The 16,806-nt window shown below is 41.1% G+C and overlaps 2 protein-coding genes across 9 annotated transcripts in view; one reads left to right on the forward strand and one right to left on the reverse strand.

The window, feature by feature from the left end:
• Positions 1-11,230, reverse strand: part of LOC109428027 (uncharacterized) — a 91,505-nt gene extending 80,275 nt beyond the window's left edge. For 4 of the 7 annotated variants that reach the window (XM_062857022.1, XM_062857017.1, XM_062857016.1 and 1 more), the window contains exon 1: positions 10,958-11,230. The gene's annotated coding sequence lies outside the window, so the exon portion shown is untranslated. Of the gene's footprint in view, positions 1-10,896 lie in introns of all 7 variants that reach the window. The other 3 variants (XM_062857020.1, XM_062857019.1, XM_062857021.1) reach the window with 2 other exon arrangements.
• Positions 2,462-9,686, forward strand: LOC134290103 (uncharacterized). Of its 2 annotated transcripts, none has more exons than XM_062857134.1 (2): positions 2,462-7,835; positions 8,132-9,686. In XM_062857134.1, the coding sequence occupies exons 1-2, from the start codon at positions 6,806-6,808 to the stop codon at positions 8,929-8,931; spliced, it is 1,830 nt and encodes a 609-aa protein (XP_062713118.1). In that variant the 5' UTR covers positions 2,462-6,805; the 3' UTR covers positions 8,932-9,686. The 2 variants fall into 2 exon arrangements, with proteins under 2 accessions (XP_062713118.1, XP_062713119.1); XM_062857135.1 differs by having other exon boundaries at positions 3,768-7,835.
• Positions 11,231-16,806: the final 5,576 nt, after the last annotated feature.

Consider the following 16,806-nt stretch of genomic DNA (forward strand, 5'->3'; position numbering starts at 1 on the left):
TGATTATTGTTTTTAGATTTTTCTAATTTTATTTTTTGAACATCCCTGCACTTTTAAATTTTTCCTGGAAGCCTATTTGGAATACCGATTTTCTAAGATGGAGAAAATTTTGAAACTTCATGATTATAGTCAAAATATGTTTTTATGGAAAATTTAATTTTTGTATTCAGCTCCCATAAACTTTTTCTTTATAATAGAGTGATTAAAAAAAAAATTAAAAAAATCTTAATTGTTACAATTCAATACAAAAAAAAATAAAACCTCAAAGGTGACCAAAACATAATTTTTTTATTGATTAAAAAATGTAAGTACGCGTTATGGACATCAAAAATTATTTTGAGATATGCAGAACAGTCCTCAACTGCTGAGCGTTCGGTTATGGTTGTTTATCAAAATTCTGTAAAAATTACCAAATTCCGGTAAAATGTTATCGTTTATCTGTCAAATTTTAACGAAGTTCGGGAAACATCACCGAACTTTTCCGGTAAAACACTTAACGGTTGAGATTTCGGTAAAATATTACCGAAGTCGGTGATTTTTTCTAAGTGTGCACCCCCATCTTAGGGTGGGGTTGGGTATTAGGGTGTTAAATAAAAATACTTTTTTGTCCACAATTTTTCCACCATGACCCATAATACAATAAACTGCTATATCTATTTCAGAACTGTTCCGATTTTTTCTTAAATTCTCACAACCAATTTAAGAATAAAAATATAATAGCGGCAACAGACAGTTACTTAAGTCCACAGGTTCTTAGGAACAAACTTAGATTTAGAGCCAAATTGTAAGCAGATTTCATTACTTTTAAAGCGTTCTTAAATTTAGACAAACTTTTCAACATAAACTTCATCGAACAGAAGCGACTTGAGAACACAGTTAACGACTCATAGAATAAAAGTTTCGGTAGAATGAAGTTTGATAGCTAAACATGAATCTATTGATTTAACAAAACATTTTTGGAGAAGTATTGAAAACACTATTTGACGTTAACATTTGACTGAAACTTTGGATACTATGAGTTCTATGATTACTATGAATTCGTCCAAAACTTCGCAACCCACTAGAAATCCATCCGCGACCCACAGTTTGAGAAACGCTGTCATGGGCTATTGTTTCTAATTCTTCCATTCAGAGATTAGTTGACGCCACTGAAACAAAGGCATTCGGCCAAAACGACCCGGAACCAAATTGCCCATATCAAAAATATTTCCGAAGACAGCTCATCAATCCGTTTCTAAGATAAATCTTTTGAATATTTTCATTATTTTTTGCTTAGGCCTTTCTCAAAAGTGAATCCAATTCTTGACAAAATCACAAAATGTGAGTTCTACCTTCGGAAGGGAAGATGAACTAGCCTAGGATTAAAAATCCCGTTATTGCAGATAAAAAAAATATAAACTTTTCTTCAAAAGCTTTAACAATAGCTTTGTATTATGGCTTCTATGAAAAGTTCATCATAATTTCCTTTACAACATCTTTCCTGTCGTTTCATCCTAATGACCATTCGGCCTAATGACCTTCGGCCGAATGGCCTAACACCAAAAATACGTTTCTGAACTCAAGATGTAAAAGTCATGAAGTCATAAAATATGCTGCTTCATAGTATTATGACTACGAGTCATGACGACAACGACAGTTATCATGAATATTTCTTTCACTTTTCATATAAAAGTCATGGTTGCCAAAAGCGTTACGATAAACCTATTCCTGTTTTCATTCATCAAGCATTATAACATTGATACATAAACCCATGCTACTGGATCGTAAATCATAAAGCAGCGTCATGAAATCATACACCAAAACATACAGGTGTGAGCTCTATGCTCGTTAGTAGAATCTGTGAAGCCATGTATTTTATTTGGTCTATTCTGATGAATGGTGTTTCGTGGTAAGACACTTAACCATTTTTTACATTTATTTCAAAGTGTTATAATCTTATCATACGTCATGATTTTATGACTAAGATAAGGTACACCGGGGCAAGTTGAAACGGGTGGGGCAAGATGAAACACGAAGTTTTGAAATAGATTTCAATACAATTTGGAAATTTATCCTTCGCTAAAAGATTGTTTGAATCAAAAACTATGTGTTATGGCGATCAAACTGTTTATCATCATTAGAAAACATCATGTTAACCCACTGTTTCATCTTGCCCCACCCGTTTCAACTTGCCCCGGTGTACCTTAACCACTTTTCACCAATAATAATAATGAATAAGGCTTACATGAATTAAGGCCATAGTTTTAGATGATTCTGGAATACATGCGATATAATTCCATGCCATAATTAATCACTTTTAGCACTAAATATGGAAAAAGAAACGTCGAGGCCTAGGTCGAGGCTATGTTATGGTAGAACAAGTCATAAAATCATGTTGATTTTTATGGTGTATTTTTATAACATAAAAACACATCATCATCGATAAATCATGACATGTTTTACCAATATTGTGTTTGAAATTATTTCCTGTGTGTAAGAATAATATTATTTATTTTCTATCTTTAAGAAATCATTTATAAACCTTACAAACTTCTTTACAGATTCATCAAGTAACAGAAAATTCATAAGAAAATCCCTCCTTTTTTTCCTGCAATTTTCCGAAACTCCACTTCAAAAACCACCAATCAGACACCTTTTTTCCAGGAAATTGTGTGGTATACTAAAGCTGCATTGTAATTCGACTAGCCTTTCAACGAACGCTGAATGGGTGACAAAACGTCGAAAGACAAAACGTCGAATGCCAAAACGTCGAATGCCAAAACGTCGAAAGGACAAAACGTCGAAGGGACAAAACGTCGAAAGGACAAAACGTCGAAAAGTGTGTAACTGTTCGCAGTTCAGTGTGGATTTTTTTGATTTTGTGTGGATCGAGTTAATCCTGTTGATAGCTTGAGAGGGGTGGCGATATGGTAGATCCACCAAGATGGCAGGATGACGAACTAATTAACGGGGACACACTCATTATGTCTCATTATCTCGGGTCTCTGCCCAAGCGCTGAGAAGAGAGTGACTCATTTTGCACTCTATGATGCTTCAGACCCGAGTTGAAACCACCAGCTGTGTAAAGATTATTGTGTTGATGCTTGGCATTGTTGTGCTAGTACCATATTCTGGGATTCCGGATGAATTGCGGAGAAGTACAGCCGCAACCAAACCAGACGCCCTTGAAGGAATAATGCGCCCGATGATCGCCATCGCCACCCTAAATGTGCCAGATACCCGGCCGACGATAGCTAGAGACCACCATCGTAGTCACCCTGAAGCAAGTTATGACGTTATGCTGAACATTTGTGGAAGGTGCCACTGACATTGTGCCACTCGCAGTGTTGCGATAGGCCTTTTCAGCTGATAGGTCCGTGTATGCCATTGTTTGCAACCGCCGAACAAAGGCGCAAACGCTAAACTGTCATTTTCATAGGAGAACTGTCAAAGGCCCGAAAAATCAGCTGATTTAAGACGTCAAATGAAAAGGCCCATTGAACGCAATCAATTTGCGTTGAAGTTCAAAAACGGCACGCTGCGATCAAACATAACGCACGTGAGCTCGACAGTGAACGCAACTTGAGCAAGAACTTCACCCGCTGAATGCCAACATGCCAACATGGTACCCTGGTACCTGGCAAACTGAAATGGTCATGTTTCTACCATTTTTTCACCAATTCTAGCAATTTTGGACTGATTCAATTCAGAAACTCACCCTCTATTGAGAGGGGGAACTGGTTCGGTCACCGTGAATTAGTGGAAAATCCGGATTTCGGTGCAGAATCTTAATGCCCGATGCCAAAATATACCACTTCATTGTGGCGCATATTTTCACGCAACAACGCATGTATGCAGAGCAGATGCGTCACAAAGTCCCAGGGCAGCACCTTGGTCAGGACGCACATAAGATTTGATGACACATCCAAGCTCAGTTCATTTTTGGCTCGCGTTTAGTTCAAATGCAATACTGGGTGCCAGTAGAAGGGGCTTCAAAGAAGTAAGAGAAGAAAAGGCCGGGAAAGTCCGGGAATAAATAATGTTACACTTAACGTGACGTGATGTGAGTTTTTATATATGACAGTACGAATATGCCCTACCCGCGAAGAACTGGTCAAGAAACATGCCCACCATGAGGTGTTGTTTCAGGCAGCCTCAGGAAGGCTCCTCTCTGAACTAGTTGGCAGATACAAGTGAAAGAATGAGTATCCTTTAAAAGAATAAAGAACTCACTATTTGCTCAGATTACTCGTTTTCGACGTTTTCGACGTTTTGTCCTTTCGACGTTTTGTACCTTTCGACGTTTTGGCATTCGACCTTTTGGCATTCGACGTTTTGGCATTCGACGTTTTGTCTTTCGACGTTTTGTCCCTAAGCCTACTTCACGAACGTCGAAGTGCTAACACAAGTTAGGTACTTCCTAGGGGCACTCGCTTGTCCAAAATAATTCCAAGCTCCACTGAAATGTCCAGGAATATTAACTTCTTTTCTCGATCAGCCTAGATAGCTGTGTAGTGTCGGTAGCGATTGTCTCAATTGGCTAAGAATAACACTACGGACCGCCTGTTCCGGTGGTAAGAATCCACCAACAGGTGACCCCTAATTCATGGTGTGATGCGGCTTTATGCTTACCGTGCCTAGGAATGAATGGCTAGGGGGGTCTAATAAAAACCTAACCGCTAACGGAGCCTGTGGAGTACCAGGGCGCCCTCCACAGTATGTAGCCCTTACTGCGCTAACCGGAGCAATGGTGCAGTGGACCTTGTGTTTCTCCGAGACAATCAGCTGCCCTTCTTTAGTCTCACTTGAGGCTAAATAAGGGCGGGATTATGAAGATGTTGTTAATTAGTTTAAATTTTCACCTATATGGTTTCGCATTATGCGATTTACACAGTGTATTCTATGTATCCTCGCCTTTGGCGTTTTCCAATCGATACCGATTTGGTTTTATTGTTGCTGTTCTTTGTTGTGCTGCTGTTGCGAAGAGTTTAATCTTACCTAGTTTGGGTAGTGGCTACGGTTAGGATAGCTCAGATCAATCTTCAGCATAAAAGAACAGCAACGATCAATCTTTGCAGACTTATGCAAAATGGTACAGCCCAAGTGGCCTTGGTACAAGAACCTTACTTTCGTAAGGGAAATTTCTATCTAGGAAACCTTGTGAACCCGGTGTTTGCCACTTTCAGTAAACATGAAATGGCAAACTCGCGTGTCATGCCTCGAGCCTGTGTGCTTGTCAACAACGCAATAGTTGCTACACTCATCTCTGAACTAACCACCAGAGATGTATGTGCTATCACAATTGATGTATCTGTTGGAAACCTCAACAGGAAATACGTCTATTGTTCTGTGTATTTACCACATGATGAACCATCCCCTACGGATGCTTTCAAACAAGTCATCGCATACTGCACTTCAAAAGGCCTTCCGCTAATTGTTGGCAGTGATGCTAATGCTCACCATATCATCTGGGGCAGCTCAGACATTAACTTGAGAGGCTCCAGTTTGATGGAGTACTTAAGTAGTACAGATCTTGCATTACTTAACATAGGCAACCGCCCCACCTTCATGGTATCTGCTAGAGAGGAAGTGTTAGATATAACGCTTTGCTCTAGCAGAATTAGTCACGAGCTGACCAATTGGCATGTGTCAGATGAAGAATCTTTATCTGACCATCGCTATATCTTTTTTGAACATTTAAATGTTACTTCGCAAACATTGCGTTTCAGGAATCCTCGGTCAACAAACTGGGATCTTTATACTGATTTGGTTGCAGCCAAATTTCATGGATATTCACCATCCATTGACACTCCAAGTGATTTAGATGATGCCGTTGATACTACAACGACCTTCATCATGGAAGCTTTTGAAGAAGCATGCCCTCTACGGTCTGTGAAGATCACAAGAGGAACCCCTTGGTGGAACTCTGATCTGGCGAAACTCAGGAAACAATGTAGAAAGAGTTGGAACAGACGACGTTCGGCTGGTTCGGAGGCTTTCAGGTCGGCTCGCAAGGCCTACAGGAAAGCTCTCCGGTCTGCTGAACGATCCGGCTGGAAAAACCTTTGTACAAATGTTTCCAGCTTGAGTGAAGTCAGTCGATTAAACAAAATCCTTGCGAAATCTAAGGATTTCCGGGTGAACGAACTTCGTTTGCCAAATGGCGATCTGACTTCCTCTGATGAGGAAGTTCTGGAATGCTTATTCAGCACACACTTCCCTGGATGTGTGGATATTACATCTTCGGATGATCCTGATGTCTTTTCTTGTAGTTATGATTCTTTAGCTTCGGCTCGGAGTATTGTAACTATAGAATCGATTGAGTGGGCTCTTAATAGCTTTGCTCCTTTCAAATCTCCTGGGGCAGATGGGATTTATCCTATTTTGCTTCAGAAGGGATTTGATTATTTCAAACATGTTTTGAAAAAAACTACTTGTTTGCAGTTTTGCTACAGGGTATATTCCCAAATCCTGGAGGGATATTACTGTAAAGTTTATTCCGAAAGTGGGTCGTGCGTCGTATGAAGAAGCAAAGAGTTTCAGACCTATCAGTTTGACCTCTTTTCTTCTGAAATGCTTAGAACGCATTGTGGATCATCATATCCGTGATGTTCATCTGGCCAACGTGCCTCTTCATGTGAACCAACATGCCTACCAATCTGGTAAGTCCACTGTGACTCTTTTACACAAGGTTGTTTACGATATCGAGAAAGCATTCGCTCAAAAGCAATCTTGTTTGGGTGTTTTCTTAGATATCGAGGGTGCCTTTGACAACGTGCCTTTCGATGCCATATTGGAAGCCGCACGGAGTCATGGTATATCTCCAATGATTTCCAATTGGATTCACCAAATGCTCAAAAACCGATATCTCTTCTCGACATTGCGTCTAGCAGGGATTAGGAAATTGAGTGTTTGTGGATGCCCCCAAGGGGGAGTCTTATCACCGCTTTTGTGGAATCTCGTAGCAGATACGCTATTGAGGCAACTCAATAATAGCGGTTTTCCTACTTATGGTTTTGCCGACGACTACCTAACATTGTTAGTTGGTATGTGCATCAGCACCCTTTTCGACCTGATGCAAAACGCCCTTCAGGTAGTTGAGGATTGGTGTCGCCAATATGGCCTTTCGGTTAATCCGAGTAAAACATCTATTGTTCTTTTCACGGAAAGGCGAAACCGTAATGGCGTTCGACCTTTGCGTCTCTTTGATTCTGAAATCGATGTGACTGAACAGGTAAAGTACGTTGGAGTCATTCTTGATTCCAAGCTTTCCTGGACACCTCACATTGAGTTCAGAATCAAGAAAGCTTGTATGGCCTTCGGGCAATGCCGGCGTACTTTTGGTACAACTTGGGGTCTAAAACCCAAGAATATCAAATGGATTTACACAACTGTGGTTCGGCCAATATTGGCCTATGGATGTCTTGTGTGGTGGCAAAAGGGTGAAGTGAGAACGGTCCAATCAAAATTAGGCCATCTCCAAAGGATGTGCCTAATGGCGATGTCTGGAGCGTTCTCTTCAACTCCTACGGCAGCGCTAGAAGTTCCCTTTGACGTTGCCCCACTACACATTCATCTCAAACAAGAAGCCCTTTCTTGCACTTACCGGTTACGGGTACTCGGTCTACTAGAGGAAACTTCTGTGAACCGCAGTTCAACACACACCTCGTTGTTTCCACTTTTGGTGAATTGGGACAAAATTGTCCTTGCTCCAAGTGATCTTACAATTGCTTGTAATTTTCCATATAGGACATTTTCCACGAAATTCCCTTCCCGGGAAGAGTGGACATCTGGTTATCTGGAAAGAAGTATTTCAGACGGCATCGTATGTTACACTGATGGCTCTCTTCTCGAAGGTCGAGCAGGTCTCTCTCTCTCTTCTTGGCGTAACGTCCTCATTGGGACAAAGCCTGCTTTCCAGCTTAGTGTTCTATGAGCACTTCCACAGTTATTAACTGAGAGCTTCCTCTGCCAATGACCATTTTGCATGTGTATATCGTGTGGCAGGCACGAAGATACTCTATGCCCAAGGAAGTCAAGGAAATTTCCTTTACGAAAAGATCCTGGACCGACCGGGAATCGAACCCGTCACCCTCAGCATGGTCATGCTGAATACCCGTGCGTTTACCGCCTCGGCTATATGGGCCCTAAGGTCGAGCAGGTGCTGGTGTTTATTCTCGTGAGCTAAGGCTGTATCAGTCTTATTCACTTGGTAGACACTGCACCGTTTTTCAGGCCGAAATCTTTGCTCTTATGTGCGGAGTGCAATCAGCACTTCAGCAGCACGTAATGGGCAAAGTAATATACTTCTGTTCAGATAGCCAGGCTGCTATTAAAGCACTTGCTTCGGCCAACTCCAGGTCGAAGATAGTTATCGCTTGTCGAACTCAAATCGAGGAGCTGAATTCAGCAAACGCTGTTCACCTTCTATGGGTACCTGGTCATTCTTCCATCGCTGGAAATGAATTGGCTGATGAGTTAGCTCGCTCTGGAGCATCACATGACTTCATTGGCCCTGAGCCAGCTATTCCGATATCGAAGTGTTGGATTAAGCTTCAGATTCACACCTGGGCTGTCACTCAACACAGACAATATTGGAATAGTTTGGAGTCATGTCGTCAAACCAAATTGTATAGTGCTGAGCCATCTCTACGGGTGGCGAAGTATCTAACTAATCTGTCTAAGCAGAATTGCAGCATGCTGGTCAAAGCATTGACTGGCCACTGCCGACTCAGCTATCACATGGCGAATATTCAGCAAGCTGATTCATTTGCCTGTGATAGCTGTGAATCCGATTATGGAACTTCGTATCATTTGATATGTAACTGTCCAGTTTTCGCGCAACTGCGTTTCCGAGTATTCGGTAAACACTTATTAAGTGAAACTGACTTCAGAAACCTGAATCTTCAGGATATTCTGTTGTTCTTAACCCGCTGTGGTAAAGAGCTATAGGCTCTCTTTCGCTTTATGCGTAATTACAGTGCCCTTTTCAGGGCGCTGTTTGAACCCATTGTGGTACGCTTGTGCGTTAGTACCCTCTTCCAGGGTATTTTTCCTATTTCCCTACCTGTCCCTATCCCCATCCAAATCCTTTTTCCTTCCTTTTCCCTCAGGTAGATGATGAAATAGGCTGTTATTTTGGCGATGGCACAAATGTCCCAAATGGAGGATAACGTGCCTCTGGAGCCGGCCTTCTGATACCTGATAGGTACTTCCTAGGGGCACTCGCTTGTCCAAAATAATTCCAAGCTCCACTGAAATGTCCAGGAATCTCAGTTTTCGCTACTCGATTTTTTGGCCAAAAAATCCTTCGAGAAATGCCGCACCATTTTCGCCAACTGCTTATTCTGGTACTTAATGCGAAATCAATCAGTAAGATCCATGAAAATCTTCTTCAAATAATACACCAAATAGCTTCTTCTTCTTCTTCTGCATGGCTCTACGTCCCCACTGGGACTTGGCCTGTCTCTCTTCAACTTAGTGTTCTTTGAGCACTTCCACAGTTATTAATTGAAGGGCTTTCTTTGCCTGCTGTTGCATGAATTTGTATATTGTGAGGCAAGCACAATGATACACTATGCCCAGGGAGTCATAAAAACTTTCCCGACTGGAACGGGAATCGAACCCGCCGTCTCCGGATTAGCAATCCATAGCCTTAACCACTAGGCTAATTGGAGACCCCTACACCAAACAGCCTCCGGATTAAACTTCCCTGATGATTCCAGCTTCCTCAGACTTAGGCCGTTCGCAATGCTGTTTTATTTTGTATGGCGAGTTTTAAAATTTTTAAAACTCGCCATACAAAATAAAACAGCATTGCGAACGGTCTTAGGCATGTAGTTTATACCCTGTCAGAATATTTAAACTACTGAAACTAAAACTTGTTATTGGTTACCTTAACGACGCTACAACTAGTGTATTGCATCACAGATATCTAATTTCATTGGTTTTGATATCGCCGAGAGTCGACGGTGCTCATACTTAAACAGGAGGACTAAATTTAAGACTACAAGTGATGAATATATCGAGCATTGCAACGAGTTGTATAGTAACCTTGATGCATTGAATTTTTATTATGCAACTTATTTGGATTGCATAATGTTTATTATGCAAGTCATTTGAACCAGTAAAACCAGTTAAAAAGTGGGTCATTATGATACTGAATGTATGATTCTGAATTGCAGAAATAATAATTTCAAGACTGTCTCAAAAATAAATTTCTTAAAGTTTTCGTTAATCATGCTCAACTTTTTTCAATTTAACTTTGTGGAAATAATAACACAATCCATTTGTATCACTTTTGCAGGTCAGGCTTGGCTACAACTATAAGGTAGAGAGAGTAAATCAGTTCTTTTGAATTTGTGCACGTTTTGGGATTCATATGAACCATGACAAGTTTCAGCTCTATCAGTCAAACTGTATTTTAGGATAAAGCATAAACATTTTTTTGAAAATTATATTTTTGTTTTTGAAAACGTTAGCTATACGCAGATGGAAAGAATAGTGTGAATTTACAAACAAATGAAGTTTACACGGCATTTAATGCCATTTATTTTTACATGTGTAGTTACAAACATTCATCCAGCTTTAGTTTTTACTTTGCTTTATGTATCCAATAATCCCTTCAACTTATGAACAGAATTCCAACCGAGAAACCGTTTTCACTTTCAATTAAGCACTTTTCAATTTGTTATTCTGCCGAGCAGTTTTCCACTTGGCGCTCAAACCCCTCTGCCATGCCAATTGATTCATTTCGATTGTGTTTTTGTCCCGGTTGGTCGACGGCGACGACGACGACGCACACACAACACCCACAAACACACTTCTCGTCTCGCACAGGATCCGGGAATTTGTCGGTACAAAAAACACTGGCTGGTTCCCCATTCAGAGCGAGAGCCACCCTCCCTAGTGCCGTACCGCGACGACGATTATTGCACACCAAACGATGTCCGATGTTATTAGTTGCAGGTAGCTGTACCTGGCGAGGTGGCAGAAACATGCACCTTCAACGTACTTTTTTTCCCTCCTGTCGTTGATTGCACTCTGCGAGTTTTTCCCACACACGGACACAGCGAGCGTTCGGCTAGCTACACCTCAGGATAAAACGGGACGCGTCCGATTCGAATTGCGACTCGAGTGAAACTGGCGACGATTAAATATGAATGCCGATGTTTGGAACTGAGCTGAGTTGAGCTCGCTCGCTGGAGGACACACATGTACCTAGGTTTCCATCCGCTAAACCGATGATGATGGGAACGCAACTATTAGCCTTGCCTTGGCTCGAGGCGTGCGTGAGGTTGAGTCCTCCGGACCACGACGACGTGAGAGGAATTTTCCCGTCGGGGACTGGAAAATGCACTCGTGGTGAAGAGCGGGAGAAAACTGGGAAATTCTCCCATCGGTTGAGAGTTGCTCTCCCGGTGAGATGGAGAAGAAGGATCTGGTGAGAAGAGTGAGTTTGTGAGAAAATTGCACACGAAAAGCCACATCATATACGTTGAGTTCCGTGGTGAATATAAGTTTGAATTGGATGTAAATATAGGTCGTTTCAGTGGGTTCTCAGTAAGATATGGCGGCAAAGCAATTTCTGCAGAAAAGATACAATTTTAATAATATTATACAAAGATACAATTTTACTATACATTTTTATATACATTTTACATTACTCTCTCTCTCTCTCTTCTTGGCGTAACGTCCTCATTGGGACAAAGCCTGCTTCTCAGCTTAGTTTTCTATGAGCACTTCCACAGTTATTAACTGAGAGCTTCCTCTGCCAATGACCATTTTGCATGCGTATATCGTGTGGCAGGCACGAAGATACTCTATGCCCAAGGAAGTCAAGGAAATTTCCTTTACGAAAAGATCCTGGACCGACCGGGAATCGAACCCGTCACCCTCAGCATGGTCATGCTGAATACCCGTGCGTTTACCGCCTCGGCTATATGGGCCCATTTTACATTTACATTACTATACATTTTATTATACAAAGAATACAATTTTAATCATATTATGATGTTGAAGGGATTTTTTGTCAACGCAGGATTTAATGTGTTATTAGCTTCTAAAATGACGAGAGCAAGAATACAGATAACGGCCATTTGTTTCATTTTTTCGACCTCAGGACTGTTCCACACTTATTTTACCTGCTGTGCTCTACGTCCGTCTTGTACTAACAGCATCTTTTATGAACAGAATATTTGCATGGCTGCTCTCTGGTCAGGCCTGGATTAAGGTTGACTTGGGTCTGGGGCTGGAGCGGAATTGAAGGCTTTTCTGTACAACAAAAGCGTTGAGCAAAAAACAGTTTTAAGTGTTTTTAATTATAGCCATTATTTCGAATTTTAACGAAGAAAAAGCAGAAGTAAACGCTGTCATCTTACGAACTGTTTCGTTGCAGGCACAACGAATGATATTTGTAAGATGAACGAGCGATTTCATACAATAAATCAAAACGAATTTTCAGTACGACAAATGTTTTTGGATTCCCTAAAATGTGGGGTTCGTAGCCAGGGTCCCACAAACTTTCATTTCTATTTTCCGTGCCGTAGAATCGCAAATCTTCGCCTTTTTCCACATTGAACGCACTTGATTCACTCGAATCTTCTTTCTGATGGCAGTGATAACTCCCATAAGCATAAGGATAAGCAAGTAGGGCGGAATTAAAAGGTACGAAACTGATTACACTCATTAGAAGATGAAATCTTGGATTCATCCAGTAACTCTTGCTAAGGATTCTATCTTGTATACCTTCTCTGGATTCCTCTATATTCCCTAATAGATTTCTTTTGATTCTTTAGGAAATTCTCAAATATTCCTTTAGGGAATTCAGGAGTTAACTGTATCAGAAATTTTCGGAACAGTAGTTTAGTGTGTAATCCAGGAATCCGATCTAGAGATTATTCCAAGAACTCCTAAAGGAATTCCATCAACCGTGTTGGTTTGCCACAAGGAAATCTTACTTACATTACCGATCAGGCTAAGGCCGGGGTGGCCTCTGCTGTACATAGTAGCCGTCTCCATTCCACTCGGTCCATGGCTGTTTGTCTTCAGTTCCGCACTCTGCGTAGGGTCCGCAAATCGTCCTCCACTTGGTCGACCCACCTAACTCGCTGCGCTCCACGTCTTCTTGTACCGGTCGGATGACTCTCAAGAACGGGTTGCTATCCAACATCCTGATGACGTGACCCGCCCACCGTAGCCTCCCGATTTTCGCGGTATGGACGATGGTTGGTTCTCTCAGCAGCTGATGCAGCTCGTGGTTCATTCGCCTTCTCCAAGTCCCGTCTTCCATCTGCACTCCACCGTAGATGGTACGCAACACCTTCCGTTCGAAAACTAAAAGGGCGCGTTGGTCCTCTGCACGTAGGGTCCATGTTTCGTGTCCATAGAGGACGACCGGTCTAATCAGCGTTTTGTAGATAGTTAACTTCGTGTTACGGCGAACTTTATTCTATCGTAGAGTTCTGCGGAGTCCAAAGTATGCACGATTTCCTGCCACAATGCGCCTCTGAATTTCTCTGCTGGTGTCGTTGTCGGCGGTCATCAGTGAGCCCAAGTACACGAATTCTTCAACCACCTCGATTTCATCACTGTCGATATAAATTCGGGTTGGCGGGCGCGCTGATTCCTCCCTGGAGCCCTTTGCCATCATGTACTTTGTCTTCGACACATTAATGACTAATCCGATTCGTCTGGCTTCACTCTTTAGTCGGATGTACGTTTCCGCCATCGTCTCAAATTTACGAGCAATAATATCAATATCATCAGCAAAACCAAGCAGCTGAACGGGCTTCGTGAAAATCGTCCCACTCGTGTTTATTCCCGCTCTCCTTATTACACCTTCTAACGCAATGTTGAACAGCAAGCACGAAAGACCATCTTGCCGTAACCATCTGCGAGATTCGAGGGGACTCGAGAGTGTCCCTGATACTCGAACTACGCACAACACTCGATGCATCGTCGCCTCGATCAATCGTATCAGTTTATCCGGGAAGCTACATATCGAATATACCCATATTTCATGCTTTTAGAGCCTAAACTTTCGTTTAACAGTCGCCAGCTTGAATTTGGAGCCGCCATGTTGGATTTTAGGCAGCCACCTTGGATATTCTGGTCACTATTTTTTAACTCCCGTCTCCTTCTCCATACCAAATATACCCATATTGCATGGTTTTATAGCATAAAACTCTTTTAAATTGTCGAAATATTGAATTCGGAGCCGCCATCTTGGATTTAACACCGCCAACTTGGATATTCTGGTCGACATTTTTGGAGTTAAGACATCTTCTCTATACCAAGTACACCCATATTGCATGTTTAGAGCCTAAACGCCATTGAACAGCCGCCATCTTGCATTGGCTAAAATATAAACGACTCATAAAAAAGTGATCATTTTCCATATCAAAATTAAAAATTGCCAATAAAAAAGTAGGGGTGGGAGCAATAATAAACTACAAAGTTTCCATAAACAAATCAAAAATTGCATAAATAAATCAAAACTTCCCATAAATAATTGATTTTCGAGCAATAAAAAATGTCAGAAAATCCACAAATAAATCAACAATTGCAATAAAAAACTATATTTTTTCCAACAAAAACGTTTAAATTTCCCATAAATAAATCTGATTTTTCCATAAATAATTTAAAAATTTCCAATTGAAAAACATCAAAAAAGCAATTGAAAATTTAGCAATAAATACGAACTAATGAGCAAAGTAAAAGTATCGACTGAGCCATGCGGCGAAGCCGCATAGAGGATTGAGGAACTGAGGCGGCAGAAGGCCGCCGAAGTTTCCGAAATCCGATGCGCCGTAACTGCGTCGATTCGGTTCTAGGCAATCCACAGATCCAAGAATTTGCCCGGTATAATGCAAACAGAGATGTTATCCTTTTTTAAAGTCCGACGAGCGTTAGCGAGTTCGGACAGCAAGCGATTGTCTGTTAAATTGCACAATAGTTTCAGTTTTTCTATCATAGTTCTATGATGAAGTATGTTCGATTTTTTTTGTTGGAAAAAATATAGTTTTTTTATTGCAATTGTTGATTTATTTGTGGAAATTCTGACATTTTTTATTGCTTGAAAATCAATTATTTATGGGAAGTTTTGATTTGTTTATGCGCTTTTTGAATTGTTTATGGAACTTTTATAGTTTATTATTGCTTCCACCCCTATTTATTTATTGGCAATTTTCGAATTATTTATGGAATTTTTTTAATTTATCATGGGACGATTAATTGGCTGCCATCTTGCATTTTAGACCGATATCTTGGGTATTCTCTTCGCAATTTTTACCAAATATACCCATATTGCATGGTTTCAGGGCCTAAAACTCCATTAATCAGCCACCATATTCAATTTAGAATCGCCATCTTGAATTTGTAGCCACCAACTTAAATATTCTGGTCGAAATTTTTTTACTCCGGGCATCTTCCCCATACCAAATTTGCACATATTGCATGTATTTAGAGCCTAAAACTTCATTAAATAGACGCCATTTTGAATTTGGACTCGCCATCTTGGATTTTGGGAAACCATCTTGGTTGTTTTGGGTGTCATTTTTGGACTCTGGACATCTTCCCCATATCAAATATTGCAAGGTTTTTGGGCCTAAAGCTTCATTAAACAGACGCCATCTTGAATATGGAGCCGCCATCTTAGATATTCTGGGGACATCTTCCCCATACCAAATTTACCTATATTAAAAAACCGCCATCTTGAATTTGGAACCGCTATTTTTTATATTCTGATCGCCATTTTTGGAGTCCAGGCTTCTTCCCCATACCAAATATACACATATTGCTTAACAGCCATCTTGGATTTTAAGCCGCTATTTTTGATATTGTGGTCACCATTTTTTAACTCCCGTCTCCTGCTCCATACCAAATATACCCATATTGCATAGGTTTAGGGCCTAAATCTCCATTAAACAGCCGCAATCTTGAATTTGGAGCCACCATCTTGGATTTTAGACCGCCATCTTGGATATTCTGGTAGCCATTTGTGGGGTCCAGGTTTCTTCCTCATTTCAAATATACCCATATTGCATGGCTTTAGAGAGGGTAAAACTATATTAAACAGCCGCCATCTTGAATTTGAAATCGCTATTTCGAATATTAGGCTGCCACGTTGAATTGAAGGCCGACATCATGGAATTTCTGATCTCTAATGTTGATTTCCGCACAGAACTCGTCAACCATGCTAAAGGTTATAAAAATCGCCGCAGTTTGATGTGTCGCATGATGGGGCTTGGTTCAATTTTTTATACAACCAGTACTACCGGTGCCGGTCCGGATCACTGACCTGGTCATAACTCCGGAACGCCTTGACCGTTCCGGTACATTTTTAACCTTCACATACCCGCACCTTGACATCTCATTTTCAAAATGCTGGCATTTCATCAATTTTCAGCCGATTTTTTTGAAGTCGCCCTCAATCGATCATAATTTGGTGCTAGTTTATTATACTCAAGTGGCCATGCAACATCCGGAACCATTCCGGAGATATTCCGGATTGTACTGGGGTCAGGGGGGGGTGCCAAAATGGCAAAAAGTGATTATTTCGTGGGTTATTGTATTTAAATCATCAATTTTCAGCGTAATTTTTCTTGCGAGCAATGAAACACAATTGCAATAACCAGATTTGTATAAGTTGACCGATCCGAACCACCGTGACAGGTTCCGCGGGGGCCTCATTGGGGACACTTTTGGTTTTCAACCAAAACATGTCATGCGACGTATCAAACTCCATGATTTCGAGAGAATGAGACAGAAATGTTACACTGAAGTATGTATCAACTGATATGGCCGTTCCGCAACACCTGAAACAGG

Source organism: Aedes albopictus, chromosome 3, assembly GCF_035046485.1.
Source record: "Aedes albopictus strain Foshan chromosome 3, AalbF5, whole genome shotgun sequence".
Classification (NCBI taxonomy): domain Eukaryota; kingdom Metazoa; phylum Arthropoda; class Insecta; order Diptera; family Culicidae; genus Aedes; species Aedes albopictus.